Below are 27,556 nucleotides of genomic sequence, written 5' to 3'. Positions count from 1 at the left end.
TTTTTTTCTCCTGGATCTGAATCCTGTTGAATTTCTCCTTGGTCTTATGAGTTTACTCCATACCATTTCACATAGAATTAGTCACACCTAACACTGTTCACCTTTTTAAATGCATGCATAGCTCAATTATAGCAGCTGACACAGTGATGCTGGAAAAGACTGAAGGCAAAAAGAGATGGGGGCAACAGAGGATGAGATGGTTAGATAGCATCATCAACTCAATGGGCATGAGTTTGAGCAAACTCCGGGAGATAGTGAAGGTCAGGGAAGCCTGGCATGCTGCAGTCCATGGGGTCGCAAAGAGTCAGACACGACTTAGTGACTGAGCAGCAACAACAAACACACTGCATTATAATTGGCAGTTTGCATGAGTCACCCCTACCAGGCTGGGAGCTCCTCTGTGCTTTTCATGTTCACATTTCTGTCCATAGTGTCTGGCAGAGAGCCTGTCAAATAACTGGCACTCAGTAAGGGAACATTTAACAAGTGTGAACGGATGAACAGGTGGATGGACAAATGCACCTCTTCAGTGAAGGTGAGAAATCGCTCTGTAATGTTGCCTTTTAATTCATTCACCACACTTCTTTCTTGCCATTCTTCTTTGAAAAGGATTTCCCAGAAGACTGGAAAGTTTAAAAAAAATTATAATAAAATACTTCAGAAATGTCTCACCTTAGAGGAAATTGCTATGATGACATCACAAACTGAAAATTTGTTCCACTTTAATGCCTCTCTTTAAAAAAAAAAAATCAGTTCCTGTATTGAGGTGGCCTTTGATTCTCTAAAATGCTATACTTTTGATTTTTGGCAAGTCTCATTTATCTCCTTCAAACAAACCCCTATTTCCTATCTCCATCACTCCCAACAAGCCCCAGCACGTCTCCGGAGGTTGGGGCCACCTGTGGAAGTGTCAGGAAACATCTCCACAGGGAGATGTGGCCCCTTCTGCACACCACTGCTCTCAGATAATGACATCAGTAACAACAAATAGCTAACTGCCACTGCAACCTAGTAATTAAGCGACTAGATTTTATTAACTACTTACTGTCTTCCTTTCTTTAGAAAAAATTATTATATATACAGTTTGAGTATCCCGTGCCCTCCTTTGCATCTTGGCATACTATGTAAAGCCAACAATTCCTGCAACTAAAACAAATCATTTTTTTTTCAAGGTTCTTTATCACTGTCATTATAATTTCAAAAGCATCGGTAAGAATTTTGATTCTATAAATTCTCTCATTTGTTATAGACATAATTATGGTAATTGAGCAAATGCTTGCATTTTGTTAATTCATTAATAAAAGTACAGAGGCATGAAAGCATTTACTATTGTATTTCACATTTACTCAGTTTTAGAAGAATAAAAGTGATATGGTACTAGGAGCCTCCATGGAAATATATCTTAACCACTAAAAAATCCCATTGGATACAGTAAGACATATTTTACAACTTAGAAATTTTAAAGGTGGTGTGTGGTGGTCTAGCAAATTTGATGATACCAGTTTTATTTTCCATGGCACATTGTGTTTATAGAATAATAAATATACTAAACTTCTAGTATGTGCCAAGTACTGGATTGAGTGCTTGATATATATTAGGTCATTTATTCATCATATCTGTTCTATGAATTATATTTTAAGTCAATCATTTGGGGAAATTAATTCACTCATTTATATGCCAAATTTGTATTGTACATGAACTGCCTTTTCTTCATAGTCTGTATATTTTCTCTGCTGCATACTGAGGAAACGCACAAATGCATGAAGCAGAGTTCACCCTAAATGTATACACTTACTTTCTTGAAGCTTTGAATTTTTTACAGGTGGCCATTATGTAGGTTTGTATGAAAATAAAATATGCAAATTCACATGCAAATGATACAATCATTTTGGAAGACATTTTGGTGATTTCTTAGAAATGTAAACATCTATTACATTTATGTCCCAACAGTTTCACTCTTGGAATTTGGTAATTCTTATCCAAGAAAAATGACAAAATGTTTTCACAGACCTTGTATTTGCATGCTATTTATAGAAGTTTTGCTCATAATTATCAAAATTTGAAAACAACTTAAATATCCACAGGTGATTGGATAAAATATGATATATTCATATAGCCATACAATGGAATACTGTAGCAATGAAAGGGAACAAACTACTGATTCATGCAACAAAATGGGTAAGTATAAAAAACATTATGCTGATTTATGTGTATATAAGAGTATATACTGTATAATTCCACCTATATAAAGCTCTTCGAAAGTTAAATATTGTCTAGAACTAGAAAGCCGAGCAACATTTACCTGAACTTAGGATTATTCAGAGGATACAGAATTGAATGGGAAGGAACATAGGAAACATTTTGTGGTGATGATGTTTTCTGTATCTCAATTATGATGGTTGCTACAAAGTTTTATGTATTTGTTATAATTCATAAAACTCTACAGCTGAAGTGAATTATTTTATGTAAACTGTATCTCAATGAAATTGATTTTTTAAACGGTATATACATAGCTAGGAAGCAGTGTTATATGTCTGTATCTGTTTGTCTGACATAATAAATAAGAGCAGAAGAGGAACTGAAAGTCAAATACAAAGTTGACAGCCTTAGTTAGCAAAAAAAAGCATTTTATTGGTAAAGTCTTACACAACTATTTATGTAAGGATACAGACTTGGACTTGAAATTCCTAGCAGCCAGAGTAAGCCATATTCAGCTTACAAAATGGAATTTTATAAAAACTTAATTGCAATAACTTTTTTATATTATATGAACTTTTAAATTTATTTCTATTGAAGTGTAGTTGATTTACAAGCTTAGAAGTTTAGATTAAAATTCTTACTCTTCGATCTTTTGTGTAGGCCATGATGCTTTGGGAAATTTTAGTAACCTACATTAACTCTCCCTGAACATGTTTCACTCAACCAGGTAACAGATGGTAGACTGCAGAAGGTAAGAAGCTCAGTGTATGTATGTGTTTCTACTTTTTAAAAAAGAATATTTTTAGGTTGACTTCTACTGTACTTCATTTTTAAATCTAAGGTCTTGTTTTCTCCACAAATGTGGACACTAGGGAACAGAAAAATAAGAGGATATATGGTTGAGAAATAGAAAGGCAGTGCACCTGTGCCTGAAATACACATTGTTGTTGTGATGGTGGTTTAGTCACTCAGTCGTGTCCAGTTCTTTTGTGACCCCATGGACTGTAGCTCACGAGGCTCCTCTGTCCATGGGATTTCCCAGGCAAGAATACTGGAGCGGGTTGCTGTTTCCTTCTCCAGAGAATTTCCCCGACCCAGGGATCAAGCCTACATCTCCTGCATTGCAGGAGGATTCTTCACTGCTGAGCCAACAAGGCTCAGCAAAAAAAAAAAAAAAAAAAAAACCACATTATTATTGTGTAACTTACTTTTACCTTTCAGATTCTGTGCCTTTTTCAATGAGCACAAACACAACTCATAATCCCATTTCATAAAGTATTTTTCTTTGTTGGTCAAAAGTTAACAGTCTTCTCTAGCTAATATATAAATTTCAGCCAAAATAAATTTTGACATCTTCTCTATCAAGTTTGCCAAATGCCCTCTTCTACTCCAGGCTCTGTGATAAAGCTTATTCCTGAATAGAGGCAATTTTGAAGGATGCTTAGCTCAGCATCTGGATGACTCCGCGTCAAATCCTGAGTTGACCTTTTTTGCTACTTCCTGAGCCCAGGTCTTCTACCCCAATCCCAGTGACCAGGTCTTTCTATGTCTGTCATCTCGATAGCCTGCACCTCGCTCTGTTCTTCTAAACCAAGAAACCTGCACGGTTATACAGTTTCTCTCAGGAACCAGAGTCTGTGCCAGTGTTGTGTTGCCAGCATTTTCTGATGTCGTCAACCTTTCCGCAGCTTGGCGGGTTATCTGCATCTAGCTGACTTCACCTCCCTGGCGCTCCCACAGCTTGGACCCCCATGGACCCCTACTCCCACCTCTCCAGAGACCAGCGGTTTTTTGGTGTAGCTCAGTGGTTCTTAATCATCACCATACCTACCAAATTTAGGCTTCACTTCCTGCCTAATTAAATAAGAATATCTGGGAAAGGGACCTGAGTATCTATACTTTTCAAAACTCTCCAGATGATTCTGAAATTCAACCAGGGATGAATAGACAGAAGCAAGGGAGGGTACAAAGTTTCAGGGGGCTCCAAAAAAACAATAATCAGGATATAAATTTAATGCAATATTTTTTAAAACTCAAAATAAATGCAAAAAATAATCCAGAGTAAACAAAAGATCAAAATTGAAGTAAAGAATCCATACTTGGAACCTGAGGTGAAAGGGACAGTTCATAATAATAATGATGATTCTGTCTCTGTTTAAAATGTTGATATTTTATTCATCATAGACTTTTTGTATAAACTTTAATTTTTAAAATATTACATTAAAATATTAATGGTATTAATTAGTGAGGTTGTTGGCAACCCCTTAAATTTTACCCTCCCCTCACCCTGGCCAGGGTCCTGCAAACCATGGACCTAGCTGGATGCTCGGTAGTATCTCTGACCCCAGGGCCACTTGCCACGTGACCACAGTGAACACAGATATTCTCTTTCCCAACAATCCCCCATCTGCTGAACCAAGCTCCAGGTATGACGATAGAGATGAGAGAGAATGATAGCTACAGAGGATTAGAACAAGTCAGTTGCTTTTGTCCAGAACCCCAGTCTCTTTCTCAGGCCCTCGTCCAATTTGAGGAAATATACCAAACCTCAAAATAATTAGGAGAGCTAAGCTGACATGTACATATTTAAAACTCTCTCCAGGTGATTCAGATTCATCATTGTTCCCACCTCCCGCACGAGAATCACTGACCTAGATTGTACTGTACAGTGTTTCTCAAACTGTGGTACATGGACAAGCAGCACCACCATCACTTGGAGTTTATAGTAAATGCATGTGCTCAGGTGCCACCCTCAAGTTACTGAAACAGCAACTTGGGGATGGTGTTACCCAGATTTTAACACACGGCCCTGGAGATCCAGATGCATGCTAACATTTAAGAAATGTTGATGGCATAACTAATCATCTTTCTACTAATGGGTTCATGACAACCAAAGATCAGCCACCTACTACCTAGACAGCTGAGATCACTATCAGAGGCCAGCACAGGATTTTCCTAAATTCCACTTGAGTAGAATTCTTGTAGAATTCCCTTTGTGTAGAACGAAGCATATATGGAACCGTGTCAGCCACTGTGTCCCAGGGACAGAGACTTGGCCAAGCCGATGGTTTCCTGGGGTAGCCAGGAGAGGGAACGCCAGACACTGAGAGCAAGCTGTCCGGTTGGGAATGCCAGGGGTGGGAGGCGGAAGTGCTAAATCTTTCCTCAAGCTCAAGGGTCAAGTCTGTGTCCAAGCAAAAAAAAAAAAGGCCCAGCTTAGAGTCCAAGGACATTCTTACAAAGAAGCCTGTGAGTGTGATGCTAATTTTTACTGATGCTAGCCAAGTGAGTGAGAAGGCCTCCCTGACTAAAGCTCAGAGAACACAGGCAAGACTGAAAGTGGGTGATGAGAAGTGTGTGCGCCAGTCTACTTGCTGTAGCCATGACTTACCCTTGTTTCAAAACAGATGCCACTGGACAATTTTCAAAGGATACATTTTTCTCTAGTCAGAATTACTCAAAAGATGTGAAAGGAAATAAAGAGAGAAGAACCAAATTAACAAAATTAGAAATGAAAATGGAGAGATCACAACAGACAACACTGAAATACAAAGGATCATAAGAGACTACTACCAGCAGCTCTATGCCAATAAAATGGAAAACTTGGAAGAAATGGACAAATTCTTAGAAAAGTATAACTTTCCAAAACTGAACCAGGAAGAAATAGAAGATCTTAACAGACCCATCACAAGCAAGGAAATCGAAACTGTCATCAAAAATCTTCCAGCAAACAAAAGCCCAGGACCAGATGGCTTCACAGCTGAATTCCACCAAAAATTTAGAGAAGAGCTAACACCTATCTTACTCAAACTCTTCCAGAAAATTGCACATGAAGGTAAGCTTCCAAACTCATTCTATGAGGCCACCATCACCCTAATTCCAAAACCAGACAAAGATGCCACAAAAAAAGAAAACTACAGGCCAATATCACTGATGAACATAGATGCAAAAATCCTTAACAAAATTCTAGCAAACAGAATCCAACAACATATTAAAAAAATCATACACCATGACCAAGTGGGCTTTATCCCAGGAATGCAAGGATTCTTTAATATCCGCAAATCAATCAATGTAATACACCACATTAACAAATTGAAAGATAAAAACCATATGATTATCTCAATAGATGCAGAGAAAGCCTTTGACAAAATTCAACACTCATTTATGATTAAAACTCTCCAAAAAGCAGGAATAGAAGGAACATACCTCAACATAATAAAAGCTATATATGACAAACCCACAGCAAGCATCACCCTCAATGGTGAAAAATTGAAAGCATTTCCCCTGAAATCAGGAACAAGACAAGGGTGCCCACTCTCACCACTACTATTCAACATAGTGTTGGAAGTTCTGGCCACAGCAATCAGAGCAGAAAAAGAAGTAAAAGGAATCCAGATAGGAAAAGAAGAAGTAAAACTCTCACTGTTTGCAGATGACATGATCCTCTATATAGAAAACCCTAAAGACTCTACCAGAAAATTACTAGAACTAATCAATGAATATAGTAAAGTTGCAGGATATAAAATTAACACACAGAAATCCCTTGCATTCCTATACACTAACAATGAAAAAACAGAAAGAGAAATTAAGGAAACAATACCATTCACCATTGCAACAAAAAGAATAAAATACTTAGGAGTATATCTACCTAAAGAAACAAAAGACCTATACATAGAAAACTATAAAACACTGATGAAAGAAATCAAAGAGGACACAAACAGATGGAGAAACATACCGTGTTCCTGGATTGGAAGAATCAATATTGTCAAAATGGCTATTCTACCCAAAGCAATCTATAGATTCAATGCAATCCCTATCAAGCTACCAACGGTATTTTTCACAGAACTAGACCAAAGAATTTCACAATTTGTATGGAAATACAAAAAACCTCGAATAGCCAAAATAATCTTGAGAAAGAAGAATGGAACTGGAGGAATCAACCTGCCTGACTTCAGACTCTACTACAAAGCCACAGTCATCAAGACAGTATGGTACTGGCACAAAGACAGAAATATAGACCAATGGAACAGAATAGAAAGCCCAGAGATAAATCCACGGACCTATGGACACCTTATCTTTGACAAAGGAGGCAAGGATATACAATGGAAAAAAGACAACCTCTTTAACAAGTGGTGCTGGGAAAACTGGTCAACCACTTGTAAAAGAATGAAACTAGAACACTTTCTAACACCATACACAAAAATAAACTCAAAATGGATTAAAGATCTAAATGTAAGACCAGAAACTATAAAACTCCTAGAGGAGAACATAGGCAAAACACTCTCCGACATAAATCACAGCAAGATCCTCTATGACCCACCTCCCAGAATATTGGAAATAAAAGCAAAACTAAACAAATGGGACCTAATGAAGCTTAAAAGCTTTTGCACTACAAAGGAAACTATAAGCAAGGTGAAAAGACAGCCCTCAGATTGGGAGAAAATAATAGCAAATGAAGAAACAGACAAAGGACTAATCTCAAAAATATACAAGCAACTCCTGCAGCTCAATTCCAGAAAAATAAATGACCCAATCAAAAAATGGGCCAAAGAACTAAACAGACATTTCTCCAAAGAAGACATACAGATGGCTAACAAACACATGAAAAGATGCTCAACATCACTCATTATTAGAGAAATGCAAATCAAAACCACAATGAGGTACCATTACACGCCAGTCAGGATGGCTGCTATCCAAAAGTCTACAAGCAATAAATGCTGGAGAGGGTGTGGAGAAAAGGGAACCCTCTTACACTGTTGGTGGGAATGCAAACTAGTACAGCCGCTATGGAAAACAGTGTGGAGATTTCTTAAAAAACTGGAAATAGAACTGCCATATGACCCAGCAATCCCACTTCTGGGCATACACACTGAGGAAACCAGATCTGAAAGAGACACATGCACCCCAATGTTCATCGCAGCACTGTTTATAATAGCCAGGACATGGAAGCAACCTAGATGCCCATCAGCAGATGAATGGATAAGGAAGCTGTGGTACATATACACCATGGAATATTACTCAGCCATTAAAAAGAATTCATTTGAACCAGTCCTAATGAGATGGATGAAGCTGGAGCCCATTATACAGAGTGAAGTAAGCCAGAAAGATAAAGAACATTACAGCATACTAACACATATATATGGAATTTAGAAAGGTGATAACGATAACCCTATATGCAAAACAGAAAAAGAGACACAGAAATACAGAACAGACTATTGAACTATGTGGGAGAATGTGAGGGTGGGATATTTCAAAAGAACAGCATGTATACTATCTATGGTGAAACAGATCCCCAGCCCAGGTGGGATGCATGAGACAAGTGCTCTGGCCTGGTGCACTGGGAAGACCCAGAGGAATCGGGTGGAGAGGGAGGTGGGAGGGGGGATCGGGATTGGGAATACATGTAAATCCATGGCTGATTCATATCAATGTATGACAAAACCCACTGGAAAAATAAATAAATAAAGAAAGAAAGAAAGAAAGAAAAAAGAAAAAACCTAAAAAAAAAAAGAAGAAAAAAAAAAAAAAAGATGTGAAAGGACAGAGCTGGTTAGAATTTAAGATAGCATAGGGAAAATCTCAACCCAACTGTGTAATCTAGTTGTACACTATTTTGTGCCATTCTTTACACATGGGAACATTTATTAGATATTATCTAACTGAGGTTCACAAATAAAAAACCTCCATTATAAAATCACGGATTCTTTGAAAATACAATTTTGCAAAGGGAATGAATTAGACTGAAAACAGACAGGACTGTAATGGATGGCAAGTGTGGTATGGGGAAGGCGGAAGTCTGGCCTCTGCAGAGGAGAAAGAGCTAGTTATGAGGGAGGGAAGGACGAGCTGAGGATGGTCCAAGTTAGAGGAGATGGGAGCCTCCTTAGTACAAAAGCTGCCTGTTGGTCATCAGTGGTTGTCTCACACCAGCTCATACTCCTCACAGCCAAAGCAGAATTATAAAGTTACTTTTCCACACCACCCTCCCCCCCCCACACACAATCCTTGCCATCTTACACAGCTGGGCCTTATATATTCTATCTCCTCCAGTCAGAATATCTTCACTCAGCCCACCTTTCGAAAAGAAGCTGTACTTCTCTTTTCAGACTGTGTTCAGATGTTACTTGGCCTCAGAAGCCCACTCTGGCCCCTCAACCCATTGCCCCCACCACCTATGAATGCTTTCCCTTCACAACCTAAACCCTCTCGACAGATCTGTGCCTGTCTGTAACTGTTCGTGAGTCAGCTTCTCCCAGTAGACCACAACATATCTGAAGGTAAAACAAGATGTTGTATACTAGGTGCCTGGTGCATCAGTCAGCCAGTCAGTTCAGTCACTCAGTCATGTCTGACTCTGCGACCCCATGGACTGCAGCATGCCAGGCCTCCCTGTCCATCACCAACTCCCGGAGTTTACTCAAACTCATGTCCAGTGAGCCGGTGATGCCATCTAACGCCTGGTGGTAGTAAGTGCTTAACAATTAAGCGCTAAAAAATGAACAGAGGCAAAATGGAGACTCAGAATGGCGTCCTTGCATAGAAATGCTGAAGAATGTGATCAGATTTACCAGGAGATGGAGTTGCCAAGGCAGATAACTTGTAGATGGACATCCTCTCCCTTTGTCTTTACTACCCACATGTAAGACTTGAAGTGAAGTTTCACAGTTTTAAGGAGGCCTGAAAGCTGACTAAAATCTTGGGGACAGGGAGAGGGGAAGAAATGCTTTACAAAGTGTGACTTTTCAAGAGGTCTTTCAGATTGGAGGTCGTGGGGTTGGGATGAGGTAGGGAGGCAGTGCTTTCACCTTAGAAGGCATTTTTTTATTCCAAAATGGAGAGGACTCCACCAGGAGCAAGGTGGTCAGAGTAATCTCTGTCCCCCAAGGCAGGGAGAGAAGTAAAGAGGGAGTCCTTTTTCCAGTCTGCTAAATCAGCTGGTCGAACAAACTAGAATGTGGACAGAAATCCTATCCCAGGTAAAGGAATGTGCATTTGGCTGGTACCCTCCAGTGTCTCAGGAACTGCAAGTGATACAAAGACTACAGAGGCCAGGTGTGTGTGATACCGAGTGAAGCTGGCATGTGACAGAAAAGAGGAAGGAAATTAGGAAAGGACACATCCTATACCTCACAAGCTGCTACCTACAACCACTACTCATGGTTATTATTTCTAGCAGGAATATGGACTCTTGGTTGCCAGATGTTTCCATGTTTATGAGAGGTAGAAATCTAGATTTAGTATGCAATATCTCCATTTCTTTATAATCCTACTCTCACATCCATACAGACGAATTGATGCTTTTGAACTGTGGTTTTGGAGAAGACTCTTGAGAGTCCCTTGGACCGCATGGAGATCCAACCAGTCCATCCTAAAGGAAATCAGTCCTGGGTGTTCATTGGAAGGACTGATGTTGAAGCTGAAACTCCAATACTTTGGCCACTTGATGCGAAGAGCTGACTCATTGGAAAAGCCCCTGATGCTGGGAAAGATTGAGGGCAGGAGGAGAAGGGGACAACAGAGGATGAGATGGTTGGATGGCATCACCAACTCAATGGACATGAGTTTGGGTGGACTCCGGGAGTTGGTGATGGACAGGGAGGCCTGGCGTGCTGCAGTTCTTGGGGTCACAAAGAGTAGAACACAACTGAGTGACTGAACTGAACTATCTCCATTTCAATATTGAGAAATTGTCTAAATAGTCTACCTTTGAGCCTACATTGTATAGGCCAAATCATACCTTTCTGAAACCTGAATCTGGGTCATGCATCACTAATTTGTAACTCTGGATGATTTGGAAGGAGAAGTTAGATACTCAAGGAGCCCTCAGTGGTTCAGAGGGTGGAATTCATTCAGCGCCATCCAAGCTTAACCTTCATCCCATTATTACCTAGCCTTGCACATGGTTCTGGTACCTCCATGATCCTGTCTACTCCAAATCTATTCTTCCATTGACATCTTCTAGGAAAAAGAGTATCTATACTTCTCAAAATAAAGAATCAACCTGTTCACTATATGGGAAATTAAGTTAAGGGCTGTTTTTCATTGTCAGTATGAAATAAAAGTGGACCAACATTAACATTTGATGCGTTCAGCTCGTTCTGAAAGAAGAAAGACATATTTTCTGAGATTCCATTAAGAAGTATAAAGATTTGCCCATGGGCTACTTTCAGTTCCCTTCGGTTCAGTTCAGTTGCTCATTCGTGTCCAAGTCTTTGTGACCCCATGGACTGCAGCACACCAGGCCTCCCTGTCCATCACCAACTCCCGGAGTTTGCTCAAACTCATGCCCATTGAGTCAATGATACCATCCAACCATCTCATGCTCTATCATCTCCTTCTCCTCCCATCTTCAGTCTTTCCCAGCATCAGGGTCTTTTCAAATGAGTCAGCTCTTCGCATCAGGTGGCCAAAGTATTGGAGTTTCAACTTCAGCATCAGTCCTTCCAATAAATATTCAGGGCTGATTTCCTTTAGGATCGACTGATTGGATCTCCTTGCAGTCCAAGGGATTCTCAAGAGTCTTCTCCAACACCACAGTTCAAAAGCATCAATTCTTCGGCACTAAGCTTTCTTTATAGTCCAACTTTCACATCCAAATATGACCACTGGAAAAACCATAGCTTTGACTAGACAGACTTTTGTTGGAGAAGTAATGTCTCTGCTTTTTAATAAGCTGTCTAGGTTGGTCATAACTTTTCTTCCAAGGAGCAAGCATCTTTTAATTTCATGGCTGCAGTCACCATCTGCAGTGGTTTTGGAACCCAAAAAAAATAGTCTGTCACTGTTTCCACTGTTTCCCAGGCTACTTTAGAGAAATAAAAATCAAGGTGAAGTACACTTTTCTAAAAAAGATGGCTTATATAGTTCTGTTTCAGAGGTGTGTTATCAGAGTGGCCCCGGTTCATATTTCCACTGGGTATGTTTTCCACCTAGAAATAAATTGACACAGAACCTTGCTGGGTAGTACATGTGGTTGGTAGTCCAGAGGGCGCATGAAGAGGGGAGAGGTTTCCAGGGCAGTTAGAAAGATTCTAGTAAGTGATGCAAAAACAGAGTTGAAAAACAAATTTCACAGATCATATGTAGGTTTAAATCAATGTTCTTATCTCAAATGGGTTAAAAAAAATTAATCTGTATAAGCCTCCGAAGATTGCAGCTGAAATGGCTTGAAATCAATTTTAACTCATTTTCCATTCATATGCCATGAGAGAAGGGAGCCGACTTCACTGGTTCACCAGAGAAATAGTCGTCAGGTTTCCATCGTAGAGAAAAAAGTGTGCTCTCAGCCCAGACAGATATTTCAAGCTTCAAGGACTGTGTCTGGACTGAGATGGATTCGCTCTCCCCAAGTCCTATCCCACCGGGGAGTGAGACTTTACCCAGGACTTTACCCAGGTGCCTGAGTTCCTCTAGAACTTAGACTATAAACAACTATAAGACCAGCTTCTTCAAACCCCCTGGCTGGCGCCGTCAGCCTTCCAGATTACAACTGTATCGTTAGCACATTTATAAGAAAATCCTCAGAGGGGAGATCATGAATCAGTGAGGACTGACTGGCATTTGTGAGTGTGAGTGTGGGGCGTGTGCGTGAGAGGGGAGGGGGAGACAGAGAGCCGAGCGTGTTCTCATTCGGGGATGCTCTGTGATTTGCCAGGCTCTCTGCTGCTGCCTCTGCTGCGGCCGTATGGTCTGTCATCAGCTGGAGAGGCTGAGAGGGTTTAGAGGAACCGCAGTTCTGAAGACGGAGCCCTGCTAAGTGGTCTCCCGGCCAGACAAAGTGGAGGAGGCTTTCTGCAGGGTTGGAAACTCACACTTATTACCGCTCCATCTACCTGGAAGAAGAGGCAGCCCTACAGAGGAAAAGGTAAGAGGAGAAATTGTTCTCTGTTGGGTCTGCAGGGCAGGGGGCCGGGGGAGGCTTGCTATTTTGTAGCAGAGGGATCTCACCCTCTGAGAGCCAAGGAGGCAGATGCTAATTTTCTTCAAGCTTTTTGGCTCCCCCCCACTGTCCCCCCTACCTGGTATCTTTTTCTTCTTTATTTTACTTTCCCCAAGCATCTCAGAGATTTCTTTGTATTTATTTTTCAGGTAGCGGATATTGTTTCTCCCCCCGCCCCCGCCCCCATTGAGGATTCTTTCTAAACAGGGAGCATTTTCTGTGTCTCTTTTCTTGAGCATTTCTGTCCATTAAGAAAAACCAGTCCCTCTTATTGTGAGCTGGTCAAAACTGTTACTCCATCCTACTCTAGATTGCAATAAGAGGAGTTTTCAGGAGTACATATGAGCCCTATTACTGGAGAAAAATGGAAGGTGAAAGGGGAGAACGTAAGAATTACCTGTAAGTGACTGTGACTCTGTGAATGAATATGGGCTATAACTCTTCACAGGGGGAGAGAACCACTGTGGTAAAGGCCAGAAGGAAGATGTGTTGAGAAGTGTCCCAGAGAAACCTCAAGCCACTGAAGATGGAAAACGAGACAGGAAGTGAACTGAACCAAACTCAGCTTCAGCCGCGAGCTGTGGTGGCCCTCGAATACCAAGTGGTCACCATCTTACTTGTGCTCATTATTTGTGGTCTGGGCATCGTGGGCAACATCATGGTAGTTCTGGTGGTCATGAGGACAAAGCACATGAGGACCCCCACAAACTGCTACCTGGTGAGTCTAGCAGTAGCTGATCTCATGGTCCTGGTGGCCGCAGGCCTCCCCAACATAACGGACAGCATCTACGGTTCCTGGGTCTATGGCTACGCTGGATGCCTCTGCATTACTTACCTCCAGTACTTGGGCATTAATGCATCCTCTTGTTCAATCACAGCCTTCACCATTGAGCGGTACATAGCGATCTGTCACCCCATCAAAGCCCAATTTCTGTGCACATTTTCCAGAGCCAAAAAGATAATCATCTTTGTCTGGGCTTTCACATCCATTTACTGTATGCTCTGGTTCTTCCTACTGGATCTCAATATTAGCACCTATAAAGATGCTATTGTAGTGTCCTGTGGCTATAAGATCTCCAGGAATTACTACTCACCTATTTACCTAATGGACTTTGGTGTCTTTTATGTTGTGCCAATGATCCTAGCCACTGTCCTCTACGGATTCATAGCTAGGATCCTCTTCTTAAATCCCATTCCTTCAGATCCTAAAGAAAACTCTAACACGTGGAAAAACGACTCGACCCATCAGAATAAGAATTTGAATTCAAAGACCTCTAATAGATATTTCAACAGCACAGTATCTTCAAGGAAGCAGGTAAGCAAATCTGAGCCTCCAAGTTCACAGAGGAAATGTGGGAGAGAGTTCCTTGTGAGATAGGATCAACTTTGCCCTACTTAGCTGAAGGCAAAACTAAAACACAGTCATACAAACGTTTCAGTGGTGTAAGCCTCTGCTTTACATATTAAATCCATCTCTAAAACAACTGAGGATCTAAAAATAGATGGGGAAATGTTGACAGCACACCAGCAGGTACCAGTTTGTGTGCTGTTAAAATATAAGGAAATATAAACTGAAACCCTAGAATTCTAACTTTAAAATGTTTGTGCTTCTTTGAGAAATGTTATCAGTATATTTAGGCCATTTCTGCCTCCTATAGGGAGCAGCTGGATATTTTGAAGAACTCTATCGTCTGACAAATGTTTGACAAGATAGTTTGAGAAAAGATGAGTCAAAACAATACTGAAACTGAGAGGGGTTCCTGGACTGTTTATTGTTTTTTTTTTTTTTTCTTCAGTCTTAGTGGAGAAAGATTCTATCACTTTCTCCTTCAGCTCCCTACAAAATGTCCCAGCGTATAGAGGCTCACAGTGCGCTCTGCTCAGGAAGTGTACTGATAAAAAGGCTAACACCAAGCTTAATTTGTTACAAAGAATGATTGCATTTTTCACACGTCTTTTTCCTATTAAGCATAGCTATGTTTCAGATCACCTGAATGCTCAGGTTGAATAGTGGTTTTATATGAGTGAAGTGTAACTGTGTTTCAGTAGATATAGTTTATAAGACCATGCAGGAATACTTTTATATCATGTGCACGTTTACCTATAGTTAACACACCTAAGTTATCTAGAGACTTGACTTTCAGATCCTTTTCTTTCTTTGCTAAACAGAAAAAAGAAGAGGTGATCAGCATGACTTGCTCATTCAAATAGGTTGAATTTTTTTTGTTTTTTGTTTTTTTTGATCCTGTAGGAATTTAGTTCTTCCTATGTACATAAACAGAAACTGAGTGTACTTTTTAAAGTATGCAGGTGAATCATCCATACTATCACTTCCTAATCTCTGGATTTGCTAAAATATGAAGAATTGTATTGAACATTGGGCACATAGTAAAATAAGTTACTAATAAATAGTGGTGTTTTAGGCATGCATGAAATGAATAATGAACTATCACTAAAAAGAAATATATACAACATTTTAAATGATATCATGACATTTGATTTATATAACATTTATTATTAAAGGTGCCTAGATGATAGGAAAGACTTGAGAAACTATTGCCAGCTCTTAGATTTCTGCTGCTTTGGATCTAGCAGTGCTACCTAATACAAGGCATATTTGGCCATCTATTACCCAAAACTTGATTAAGGGAAACTTAGAGAGGTCTGTTGGCCATCTGCCAAGGCAAACATTAACAAATACAATAAGAGAGTAAAGAATATGTACATCTCAATTAGAGACTAAACATGGGTTAACGTCTGTAGCAAAGAAGGTCAGGAAGTAAATTCATTCATTAGACTCATTTATATTCTTGCTATAAATTCTAAAAAATTGTTTGTCTGGTCTAATGTCTTCCCTTTCAATTACAGTCATTAGTACCTATCAGCATTAATAATGTGCTTTAAATTGCTAATTGTGTTACATGTTCACATTCATATTTCAAAGCTGTTACAGATAGGCTGTCCTCATAGAGGCCGAGTGGTAAAACAAAAAGCCGAAGATTTGGCTCCAAAAAACCCTGGGCTTTAAAATTCTAGGGTCCTAATAAGCTTGGATGTATGACCCTGAGTAAGCAGAACTCTTCGAGCTTCAGTTTTCTCATCTTTAAGCATGAGGATAAATAGCAACCAGGATTGGTGTGAGGGTTCAATGAAATACCTGATGAAGGACACCTAAAGTAGGTTCATCTGAGTATTTAATTAGCCTCATTCTGAGTCTGTTAATATGTTGGCAACTGTAAGAGAAATAGATTTATTGTTTATACATGCACCATTTAAACAAAGATCATTGGTTGAACAGGTGTGTATAGGATTTGGCAGCTTCTCGAACTTTTAATAATTAGGGCTTTTGGAATTGTGTTCAGAGCATTCGGGGTTGTCATGAGGATATGGCTGGATTTGGAAAGGGGACCAGGACAGGGCACTATGGGGGAGTTTTTATAGTTTGTGATGATTTGGTTCCCTGGTGGCTCAAATGGTAAAGAATCTGCCTACAATGCGGGAGTCCTGAGTTCAGTCCCTCGATTGGGAAGATCCCTTGGAGAAGGGCATGGCAACCCACTCCAGTATTCTTGCCTGGAAAATGCCCATGGACAGAGGAGCCTGGCGTTTGCAGTCCACAGGGCTGCAAAGGGTCAGACATGACTGGGCCACTAAGCAAGCAGCAGTGATTTGCTTGAGTAAAATGAAGTCTTTGGAGGAACAGCAAACAGTTAGATTGGATCGCTGGTGCGTGTGTATCTGTGAGAGAGAAAGGGAGAGAGCAGAATGAGAGAAAGGGTTGTGGGGGATCCCAACTATCAGGCAAAGGAAGAAGTTTGAACTTAGTGCAGTAGCACCAAGAGTGTGAGTGGTGAGCAGGAGGCAGCAGTGAGGAAAGTGGTGTTCGGGGACAATAAATCTGACAGCTGTGGAAGAGGCGGTTTGGAGGCTGAGAGACGGGTAGCAGAAGGCCCACTTTTGAAGCTGTTGGTAGTAATTTATGCATGAAGTATTGTGGCAAGATTCTCTATCAGGAGAATTTAAAGTAAGCTGTGAACCAGAGAGGGGTTTCAAAGAAAGAGGAGGTGAGATGTGAACATGTCAGATACAAAGGATGAAGAGAGGAAAAATAAATAAATAAATAAAACAAAGGATGAAGAGGGGACAATTCGATGGTTCTGAGTCTGGAAGAACAGAGGTGTCTCCCGATGAATGGAATGAGAGCCATGAAGGGGAGTCAGTTTTGTCCAAAATCAGTGACCCTCTGGTCTGGCTTTTTCCTTTTCTGAAATGGTTCTTTTCTTAAATCTTCAAAAGATTCTAACCTCCACCTCCTCTAGCCCCAGGATTTGATTCTACTATTTTCTCTGAACGTTTTTTTTCTTTTGGGCAAGTTTAATTTACATTTTAATAAATATTCTGTCTGGACCAGGTCTTTCTAACCAAGCAATTACAGTCAAACGTGCATAGCTTAGAAGAACTACATTTTAGAGGACATAGAATATTTACATGTGAGGGACAAGTGTGAAGTTTGTGTTTGCTGATTTGTTTACCTTTAACTTATATTTCTGATGCAGAAAACTCAGGCCAGAATCTTCTTTCTTTCTGTTATTCAGATTCAACTAAATATTTGGTCACGTTGATAAAACAAATTTCTCTAAATAATAGCTTGGAATTGTGTAGACAAAAGAATTATCTGATTGACTAAATCTTTTGCTTTACAGTTGGTTGTTTTGATGCTGGAGCTATAGTTTAAATGATCACATTTGTCACATTTCAGCTCCATCTACACAATACAAAAAAATCTCTCTCTGTTCAGTCAATTCAAGTGTTCAACATTGTATAGATAAAATGTCTTTATCATTGCCTGAGGAATTGATTGGATCTTTTGGCATTTTGGAGACACAGGAGTATCTTGCTAAAGGACAACACTGTGAATAAACACATTCAATTCAAATATTTGCTTTCCATGGGACGCAGGGGTCCGCAAACTATTTTACAGATCAGGCTGCCTGTTTAATTTTCAGTTGAGTCACTCTAATGTTCTTTTTTTTTTTTTAACAGTATAGCTAGTGCGGAACTGTGTAACATAGTCTCAATAGAAACTCCAAGAGTTTGTGGCAAATTTTTCATTATGGGTTTTGTTTGACTGAACAAGTTTTTAAAAGGCCAAACGATCTTTGTTTTTATAAATTTCTTAAAAGCCTTCTACCGTCCCAAGGGGAATGTTGGTCACCCAAGAGACAAAAGCAGTTTTCCTTTCAAAGAAATACATGCCCTTTATTTGTTGCTGTTGTTGCTATTATTGCTGCTGATGATAGAAAAGTAATCATGTATTATGGGAAACATAGGCATAAAAAAGCATCCTGTATCCTACCTCTCAAAACCATAATATATTAGCATTTAGTAATATTTTCTCATGTTTTTACTTGATTTTCTTTTATATCATTATAGTCAATATATATATGTGTGTATATATATACTGAGCAACTTCACTCACTCACTCACATATATATATATGTGTATATATATATATATATATATATAGCTGATGTATGATATATATAGAGATATGTATACTGCTGATTCCCTGATAGCTCAGTTGGTAAAGAATCTCCCTACAATGCAGGAGACCTGGGTTCAATTCCTGGGCAGGGAAAACCCCCTGGAGAAGAGATAGGCTACCCACTCCAGTATTCTTGGGCTTCCCTTGTGGCTCAGCTGGTAAAGAATCTGCCTACAATGTGGGAGACCCAAGTTCAATCCCTGGGTTAGGAAGAGCCCCTGGAGAAGAAAATGACAACCCACACCAGTATTCTTGCCTGGAAAATCCCACAGATAGGGAAGCCTGGCAGACTACAGTCCATGAGGTCGCAAAAAGTTGGACATGACTGAGCAACTTCACTTCACTTTGTAGATATATAGTCTTACATGCTGCTTTTACACAAAATGTTGAAATTAATATTCCCAAGAATAGCACAGAGTAAAAGAAAATGGATAAGATTGTGGGTCAGTTTTTCTCAGCCTCACTCTTCTCATTAATAAAATGAAACTAACAGTTCCTCATAGAGTGACTTGAATCAAATGAGATGCATCAGACAAAATCCATGGTTTTGTCTCTCCTCATGTGTACCATCGGCTACCCTTCCCTCAGCCCTGTCCTTCTCAGTGACCTCCATCCCCTCTGCAGCCTCCTGACCCGAACTCTGACTGAGCCATCTGAGTAGGATGTACTCGTGGAAAATGATGGACTTGGACAGAAAAGGGGCTCTAATGTGTCTCTTCTCACCTGCCTCCCTCCAACTCTTACCTTTTTAAAGAAGAAACCCTGAACAAGGAAAACAGAACACAAAGGAAGAGAGGCATAATAGTGGCAATAGGGCTGACATTTGCAAACATGAAATTCCTTAAGTTGTGTGGGTAGCCTAATCAATGATTAATCTCAAAAGGCAAGTTAATGATACCAAACTCTCCGACATTAGGCCTCAATCAGAGGCTTCTCAAGTTTACTGGGACTGTTCTCATACTATTCTCACAGGTCCATCTTTTGCTTTTAATTGTCTTATTTGCTTCATTTGTCTGGGCCCAACTATATTCTTAACAATATAAAGATCTCTAAGATGGGGGGAGGGCAGTTTTTGTCACTTAGCACACAGATATCTAAGTGTGCCACCTTATTTTTTATTATTAAAGAGAAGTGTTCCATTTTCTAATTCACAGAGTATATAAGGAAAAACTCCATCTGCCGTAAATTGCCTCAGTGAAAGTGCCCTGCAGTTTCATGTTTTGTGTCCTTTGGTTAGATGAACACACATTGTTTATTGCCAATTTTATACTTGCAGCTTTGAGTTATAATTTCACTGGTAGAGAAAAATAAATTTTTCTATATGCCTACAAAAAATAAAAACCTACACTCCTACAGAATTCTTAATTTGACCACACACCAAAAAGCCCCTTAAAATCAGCTAACCTTGAAAATGAAAAATTATATTTCTTTATGCATTCTCTTGTGAATTCTTCAAATTGCAGATAGTCCAAGTTCCAGACAGATGAAGGCTGGGCTATAACCATGTTCTTAGTCTCCTTTACTTTTGTTATGAGTTAGGGGAAGGTGAAAGGTGTAAAGTTAAAGCTCCGTCAACATTAAGCAGAATTTCATGGTAGATCATTTTATATTCAAAGAAAAGTGAAAACAGTGAAAGTGTTAGTTGCTCAATCGTGTCCGACTCTGAAACCCCATGGACTGTAGCCCACCAGGCTCCGTCCATGGAATTCTCCAGGCAAGAACAGTGGAGTGGGTTGCCATTCCCTTCTCCAGGGGATCTTCCCCACCCAGGGATTGAACCTGGGCCTCCTGCATATCAGGCAGATTCTTTACTGTCTGAGCCACCATGGAAGTCCAATATTGAGGAAGATTCAATATCCTCCCCAGTTTAATGAAACATTCATTCATAACCCCAAAGCACCTAACACTCCTAGATATAGAGGCCACCAGGACATTTAAAAGCAAACTCTTCACCTTCGAGGGGCTCACTATTGGCCGTGTGCACAATAATCCTGAGTACACTATTATGCTTCACAATAGAGGACGCAGCGTCCATGAGGAGGAAAGCCAACTGGGAAAGAGTGGAGGAAGCCTCAGTGGAGCGTGTGGCATTGACCTGGGCCTGTGAAGATGGGTGGAAGGTCTAAAAGCAGCAATAAGGAGAACAGAGAGGAAAGGAAGAAAGTTCAGCTGAGAGAGGAGTAAACAGGGGAAGACAGGGCACGTTCAGGGAGAAAATAGTCTAGTATCATTGAAGTGGGACAATGGAAGTGCATTGTCTACGGAAGCCTGAACGGACTGTGGTTGCTCTTTGCCAGCCCTGACCTTTGTCACTCTGCCTACTTACATCCACACCCAAGGTTACAACTCCCGCTATGAGAGCCCAGGACACAGCTCTTGCAAAGACATCTGACCCATACACCTAACTGGTTTTTGGACATCATGTAAGTACATCAAATCCAGTATGACTAAATCTAAATCCATTTATTTCCTTCATAAATCCATATCACTTTTCTTCTTTCCTATTTTAGATTCCCAAACCACAAATCTAGGAGGCCTTATGGTACTTTTCTGTCCTATCTACCCACCCCAAGTGATAACCAGATGCTAGGGATTCTAGCTCCTAAACTCTCATGTTTGATCTACTCCATCACACGACCATTGCCCTAGTTCACCATTTCTCATCTGCTCCATTTCAGGACATACCTCACCAAGCCTCTCCCGTTCCACCATCTCCTAGGTCATCCTGCACACTGCTCACCAGGAGGTTTCTCTAATACACAAATATGTTATCAAAATGCTTTTGTAGTTCCCTGAAGCCTAGAGTTTAAACCTCTTAGCATAACAAATATGATCCTGACTCCTTTATATGTTTTTAACTTCATCGCTTATGGCTCTGCTATGCCCCAGCAGTCCTGAATTATTTGTAGTTCTCTGAACTTGCTACATTCTCTCAGCTGGAAAACATTTCATCTGGCAAGCTCCCAATTATCTTCCAAGTCTCAGATCAAATGGTGCCCCCCATGCACCCCATCAAGCCTTCCCTGCATTTCTCAGGCAGATCTATATAACTGAATGCCTAGCTATAATCATTATGTTAGGTATTCTACCTGTTTCCACAGTACTTTGTATTTACTTCTGGTTTAGTCATTCTTATGTGTCATAATTGTTACCTGTTGGTCTTCCCATTGCCACTAACATCTCTAAGGGTAGGGCCCCTACTCCCAGTGCCCTCAGCACTGAACTTGGTCTGCAGCAGCTCCCCAAAGAATATATGGCAGGTCATGTGTTGCAGCCAGGAAATACAGGCTTTGCAAGAGTGGATGGCTAGCATTTCTTCGCAAATCTACATTCAGTGACTTCACACTGGTTGCTTAAAATTGGTCATGACTGGAGTATTAATATTGTAGAAATCAGCAAATATGACGTTTCAGGGCCCCTCCCTTTTTTGTGGAGAGCCAATTGTTAAATATTGATCAACACACTTCTGTGAATGTGTGTGCATGTTTATCATACATAATAAATGAATTGTAAAAGAGTACATACATGCAGAGTTGGGACTAAGTCAAATCCAGCACTCTGTTTTGCTCCCTGAAAAAGTATTGCTTGCCATTCCATATCCTTCTCTGGTTTTAATTAAAATTTATTTTCTTTTATTGACTGTCTTTTGAATTATAAAATAGCAAAACTAGAAACCAGCTAGTATAATAATGAGTTTGTTGCCAGATAAGAATTTTGAGGAAGATTTCCCCACTTTCAGACAGGACAGGCTGACTTAGAAACATGGCATACTCAAATCATAATTTACTTTTATACAAAATCCTGTTGGCTTTCCAACAAGCCTTTCAAATATCCTTCCCAATAAGAGAATTACACTGGACAGAATATGCAGAGATGCAGAGGGATGGCAACTTAGGGAAGGAAACAATGTGAGTAGAAGTACTAAGATGAGAATAAATCTATCTGAGTGCTCCTCTGTGACTAATTTTCCAAAAACAATTTGCACACATCATCTTATTTCAAAGAGAACTATCCCCAATTTCCCCTGACTGGCTTTCAAAGCCCTCTAAAATCTGACCTTTTCATCTTTTTTCTGGCTTTGTTCAGCCATTATTTCTTTAATTCAATGAACAGTTACTGAGCACCAATCTCATGCCAGGCATTACTCTGGAGAATAAATAATAGTCGCTGTCTTATGGAACTTTCTGTATCATAATTCAAAAGCAGTTTGGTATTTTTGATTTTTCAGATATATAACCAGAAGTGGGTCATATAATAACTCTATTTTTAGTTCATTGAGAAACCTCCATACTGTTTTCCACTGTGGCTGTACCAACATACATTCCCACCAACAGTGCACAAGGGTTTCCTTTTCTTTCCATCCTTGCCAACATTTGTTATTTGTGATCTTTTTGATGATAGCCATTCTGACAGGTGTGAAAAAATAAAAACACTAATTTGAAAAGATGCGTGTACCCTAATGTTCATAGAAGCATTATTTACAATTGCTAATATATGGAAGCCACCTAAGCATCTATCAACAGTTGAATAGATAAAGAGGATATGGTACATCTATACAATGGACTACTGCTCGGCCATGAAAAAGAATGAAATTTTGCAGTTTGCAACAACATGGATAGACTTGGAAAGTATTATGCTGAGTAAAATAAGTCAGAGAAAGACAGATACTGTATGATACCACTTGTATGTGGAATCTAAAAAATAAAACAAACTAGTGAATATAACAAAGAAAGAAACAGACACAGAAAACAAACTAGCAGTTACCAGTGGTGGGAGGAAAGGAAGGGGGGCTAGTTAGGCTTAGGGGATTAAGAGGCACAAACTACTATGTATAAAATAATCTACAAAGGTATTGTACAGCACAGGAGTATAGATGATACTTTATAACAACTGCTGTTGTCCAGCTGCTTAGCTGTGTCCAACTCTATGTGACTCCGTGGACTGCAGCACACCAGGCTTCCCTGTCCTTCACCATCTCCCAGAGTTTCCCCAAACTCATGTCAACTGAGTCGATGATTCCAACCAACCATCTCATCCTCCATTGCCCCCTTCTCTTCTTACCTTCAATCCTTCCCAGTGTCAGGATATTTTCCAATGAGTCAGCTCTTCACATCAGATGGCCAAAGTACTGGAGCTTCAGCTTCAGAATCAGTCCTCCCAATGAATATTCAGGGTTGATTTCCTTTAGGAATGATTGGTTTGATCTCCGAGCTGTCCAAGGGACTCTCAAGAGTCTTCTGCAGCACCACAGTTCAAAAGCATCAATTCTTCAGTGCTCAGCCTTCTTTATGGTCCAACTCTCACATCTATACATAGCTTTGGAAAAACCATAGCTTTGATTTGCAGACCTTTGTTGGAAAAGTGATGTCTCTGCTACCTTTAAAATTGTGAATCACTATACGGTACTCCTGTAGCTTATATAATATTATGCATCAACTATAACTTTTTAAAAAGTTGAACAAAACAGTAGGAAAATACAAAGTTAGGCTGTACAATGTTCAGAAGAGACACAAGGAGTGGCGAACACCGCACATAATGCCGGACAGCAGCACCCCCAACAGGGAAGAGTCACTTCACTTTTGAAAAACAAGTAGGCGTTCACCAGGCTGACATGAAACCAGCAGAATCCGTCACTTATGTAGCCAAACAGCCCAGGGTAAGAACTTGGAAGTCCCTTGTGTCACTGAAAGTATCTAAATTTGGTTCTAAGGCACCAGGGAACCACTGAAGGACCCTAACAAGGACAGCGGCAAACTGGATTTGACTTTTGGAAACTTTACTCATTAAATTTTATAATGAATTCAACCCATAACCTGGGAAACAAAAATGACAGTGGGATTTAACTACTAATTTGTCAAATGACAAAGGGAGAAGTTCCTAAATCGAGTCCCAGATTTTCAGCTGGAATGAGTGGACAGGCAGTGCTGTTAGGAAGCATGACATAGAATACAAGAGGAAGAATGGTCTTTACCTATATTTATTCCTTCTTCATAGATGCAGGTATGTCCACTAGATTCTCCCATGTATACCAAGCTCATTTAACTTTGCAACCTTGCTGGTGTAATTTTTCCCACCTGTAAAGCCCTCCCCACTCTCAATACCTCCCACATCTCTGAAAATCTCAAGATCCCAGTTCAGGCTGCAGTCAGAGCAAGGACTCCCATAGGTTGAACATCTACCCAAAGGCAGAGTCCAGCATGACCTCTGGAGTCAGAAAAATGTAAGTTCAATTCTACTTCCTGTCTCTCTAACTTTGGATAAGTTATTTTACTTCGTAATACTCGTTTGTTCAAGGGTAACATGGGATACTAATGATACCCACTCATAGGGTTGCTCTGAGGAAATACCTAGTACATAATAAGCATTCCATAATTCTTGTTTACTATGCTGAAATTACATGTCATAATTAGAATATTGCTTATCCCCACCTTATTCATGAAATAGCAAAAATTTTAGACTAGTAATTCATTCCTGAAGAAGACAATGTTTAGAAGTTATAGTAGATGGATCTTCCAGGCTCACCTAACAGCATATTCATAAGATCAAATTAGTAAGTATTTCTCAGTCTTCTGCTCTATTCCCAGAGAGAAATACAGTAAGCACATTAAGTTTATATGAACTAATTCAATATATCTTCACCAGAATCCTGAGTGGGAACTAACTGTAAAAGAGGATTTGGAGGCATAGGAATACAAAGTGATGTGCCAGTTGTGGCGAAGCCAAGACTTTAACCCAGCTCACCTGCTCCATTTCAGCCATAGAGTAAGAGAAAAATCAAAGGAGAGATCAGTAAGGGTTTCCTGGAGCTGGAGAGACTGAGCAGAAAGAGGTCATTCCAGATAAAGGAGGGAGATAGGAAGGATCTATTGGTATTATCAATGGGAGAAAAAGCCCAGAATTTTATTATAAAGCATGCTCTGTCTGAGGAGTAGTAATGCAATTAGCTAGATGTGAGCCAAAAGTTTATGGGAAATAAATGTGGAGGACCTGCAGGCTGGGGCTGGATCAGTGAGGCCAGAAAGCCAAGCACAGGGCCCCCACCGCCACCTGCCTTCCCAAGTCCCCCATCAGGCTGGTGAAGAGCGCCAGGGAAGTCACATTCCACAGGGTGCAGCTTCGGAGTTTCCCTTCCAATGGGCCCTTGTGAACCTCTGCCTATCCATGTCACTGATAGCTCAGTTGGTAAAGAATCCACCTGCAATGCGGGAGACCTGGGTTCGATCCCTGGGTTGGCGAGACCCCCTGGAGATGGGAAAGGCTACCCACTCCAGTATTCTGACCTGGAGAATTCCATGGACTGTATAGTCCCTGGGGGCGCAAAGAGTCGGACACGACTGAGCGACCTTCACTTTCATCCCTGTACAGGGTCATCACCAGTTCTTCTGGGTCATAACTGCCTGTTTCAAAACCTTCTGCTCTCCTCAAGGCGTCACACCTGGAATTTTTTTCCTCTGAAATCCCCCCAGCACCCACCCTCTCCTCTCTAATGCTGCTTCCCTAATTCCAGCCTCATCATGTCCTCTCTGCCAGTCTCTCTGCCTGGCCAAACCATTGCATAAGCTTCTTTCCTAAACATTCCCCTGCCTCTTAGTTGCCCTCTTCCAATTCAGCCCCTAGTGTGCTGCCAGAATCAACTAAAACACACACTAGATAGCATCGCTATGCTGCCCAAGCCTTCCAATACCCTCATTTCCTGTAGGTTTACATCCAAAGGGTTATCACAGCACACTGGGACAGTTAAGTTCTGCTCCCTGCTTACTTCCTCAAGCTCATCTCCTTTCTGTCCCCAGCATACCCTTGCACAAGCAGTGTTCTTATCTGGCCACACTCTCTCCTGCCCCCACACCAGTGTGCATACTCCCCCTGCAGCAAGCATTCCAAACAGGTGCAAGAACAGAGTGCTAAGACAGAAGGGAGAAGCAACAATCCCTGCCCCTGGAGAGAAGGAAAGCCTGCTCTGAAAGCTGGTCTGTGAGAGGGTGGATTGGAAGTAACAGGTCTGATGAGGACCTGCACGCTCCACATTGCTGGAGTCATTTGTTCACATGTCTCTCCCACCAGATTGTGTGCCCCACGATGGCAGAAACTACCCGGCTCATGTCTGTGTCCACAATGCTTGGCATGGTACCTAGGGACATGCTGATAAATGACTGAACTAGTAAAGACTGAATATAAAGTATGTTGCAGATAGAAGGATCAAATGTGACTGCATAGCTTTTCCAGGAGACCAAAAATTGGTAACATTGTTGAAAGAAATGTTAAAGGAAAGATGTTAAAAAACATTGTCAGAAATCTTTAGCTTACAATAAGGATATGGAAATTTTAGATTGTAAGTATTTAGGATTTAGAAAAAGTTAGACTCTAAGTGAGTAGTCAGGAACAGACATATGCATTTACGAACCAGTAGAATAATAGAAAGAAAGTATGCCTAGGATTTAATTTATTTATATATTTGCCTGGCGGCTCAGATGGTAAAACAGCTGCCTACCCAGAAAGATCCCCTGGAGAAGGAAATGGCAACCCACTCCAGTATTCTTGCCTTGAAAATCCCATGGACAGAGGAACCTGGTAGGCTACAGTCCATGGGGTCACAAAGAGTCAGACATGAATGAGCGACTTCTCTTTCTTTCTTTCTTTCTTTCTATTTTTTTTATTGAACTACAGTTAACATTATATTCATTTCGTTTACAACATAATTGATTCAACATTTATATACATTATGAATTGATCCCCACAACAAGTCTAGTAATCTTCTGTCACCATACAAAGTTATTATTGTAATTATCTCCATGACTTATTTATTTTTATAACTAGAAATTTATACTTCTTAATCCTCTTTACTTATTTCACCCAATACCCCATCACCCTACCCC

General features: G+C 40.4%; 1 protein-coding gene across 2 annotated transcripts in view; it reads left to right on the top strand.

The window, feature by feature from the left end:
* Positions 1–492: 492 nt before the first annotated feature.
* The window catches only part of TRHR (thyrotropin releasing hormone receptor), a 55,551-nt gene continuing 28,487 nt past the window's right edge, over positions 493–27,556 (top strand). Inside the window, exons 1-5 of one of the 2 annotated variants that reach the window (XM_043880002.1) lie at positions 493–535; positions 2,085–2,178; positions 2,860–2,950; positions 12,854–13,063; positions 13,587–14,453. In XM_043880002.1, coding sequence (XP_043735937.1) covers positions 13,665–14,453 — 789 coding nt within the window. In that variant the 5' untranslated portion in view covers positions 493–535; positions 2,085–2,178; positions 2,860–2,950; positions 12,854–13,063; positions 13,587–13,664. Of the gene's footprint in view, positions 536–2,061; positions 2,179–2,859; positions 2,951–12,853; positions 13,064–13,586; positions 14,454–27,556 lie in introns of those variants that run through there. The other variant, XM_043880003.1, reaches the window with a different exon arrangement.

Source organism: Cervus elaphus, chromosome 21, assembly GCF_910594005.1.
Source record: "Cervus elaphus chromosome 21, mCerEla1.1, whole genome shotgun sequence".
Lineage (NCBI taxonomy): Eukaryota > Metazoa > Chordata > Mammalia > Artiodactyla > Cervidae > Cervus > Cervus elaphus.
The sequence above is the reverse complement of the archived record's forward strand: the minus strand, read 5'-3'. Positions and strand labels throughout refer to the sequence as shown.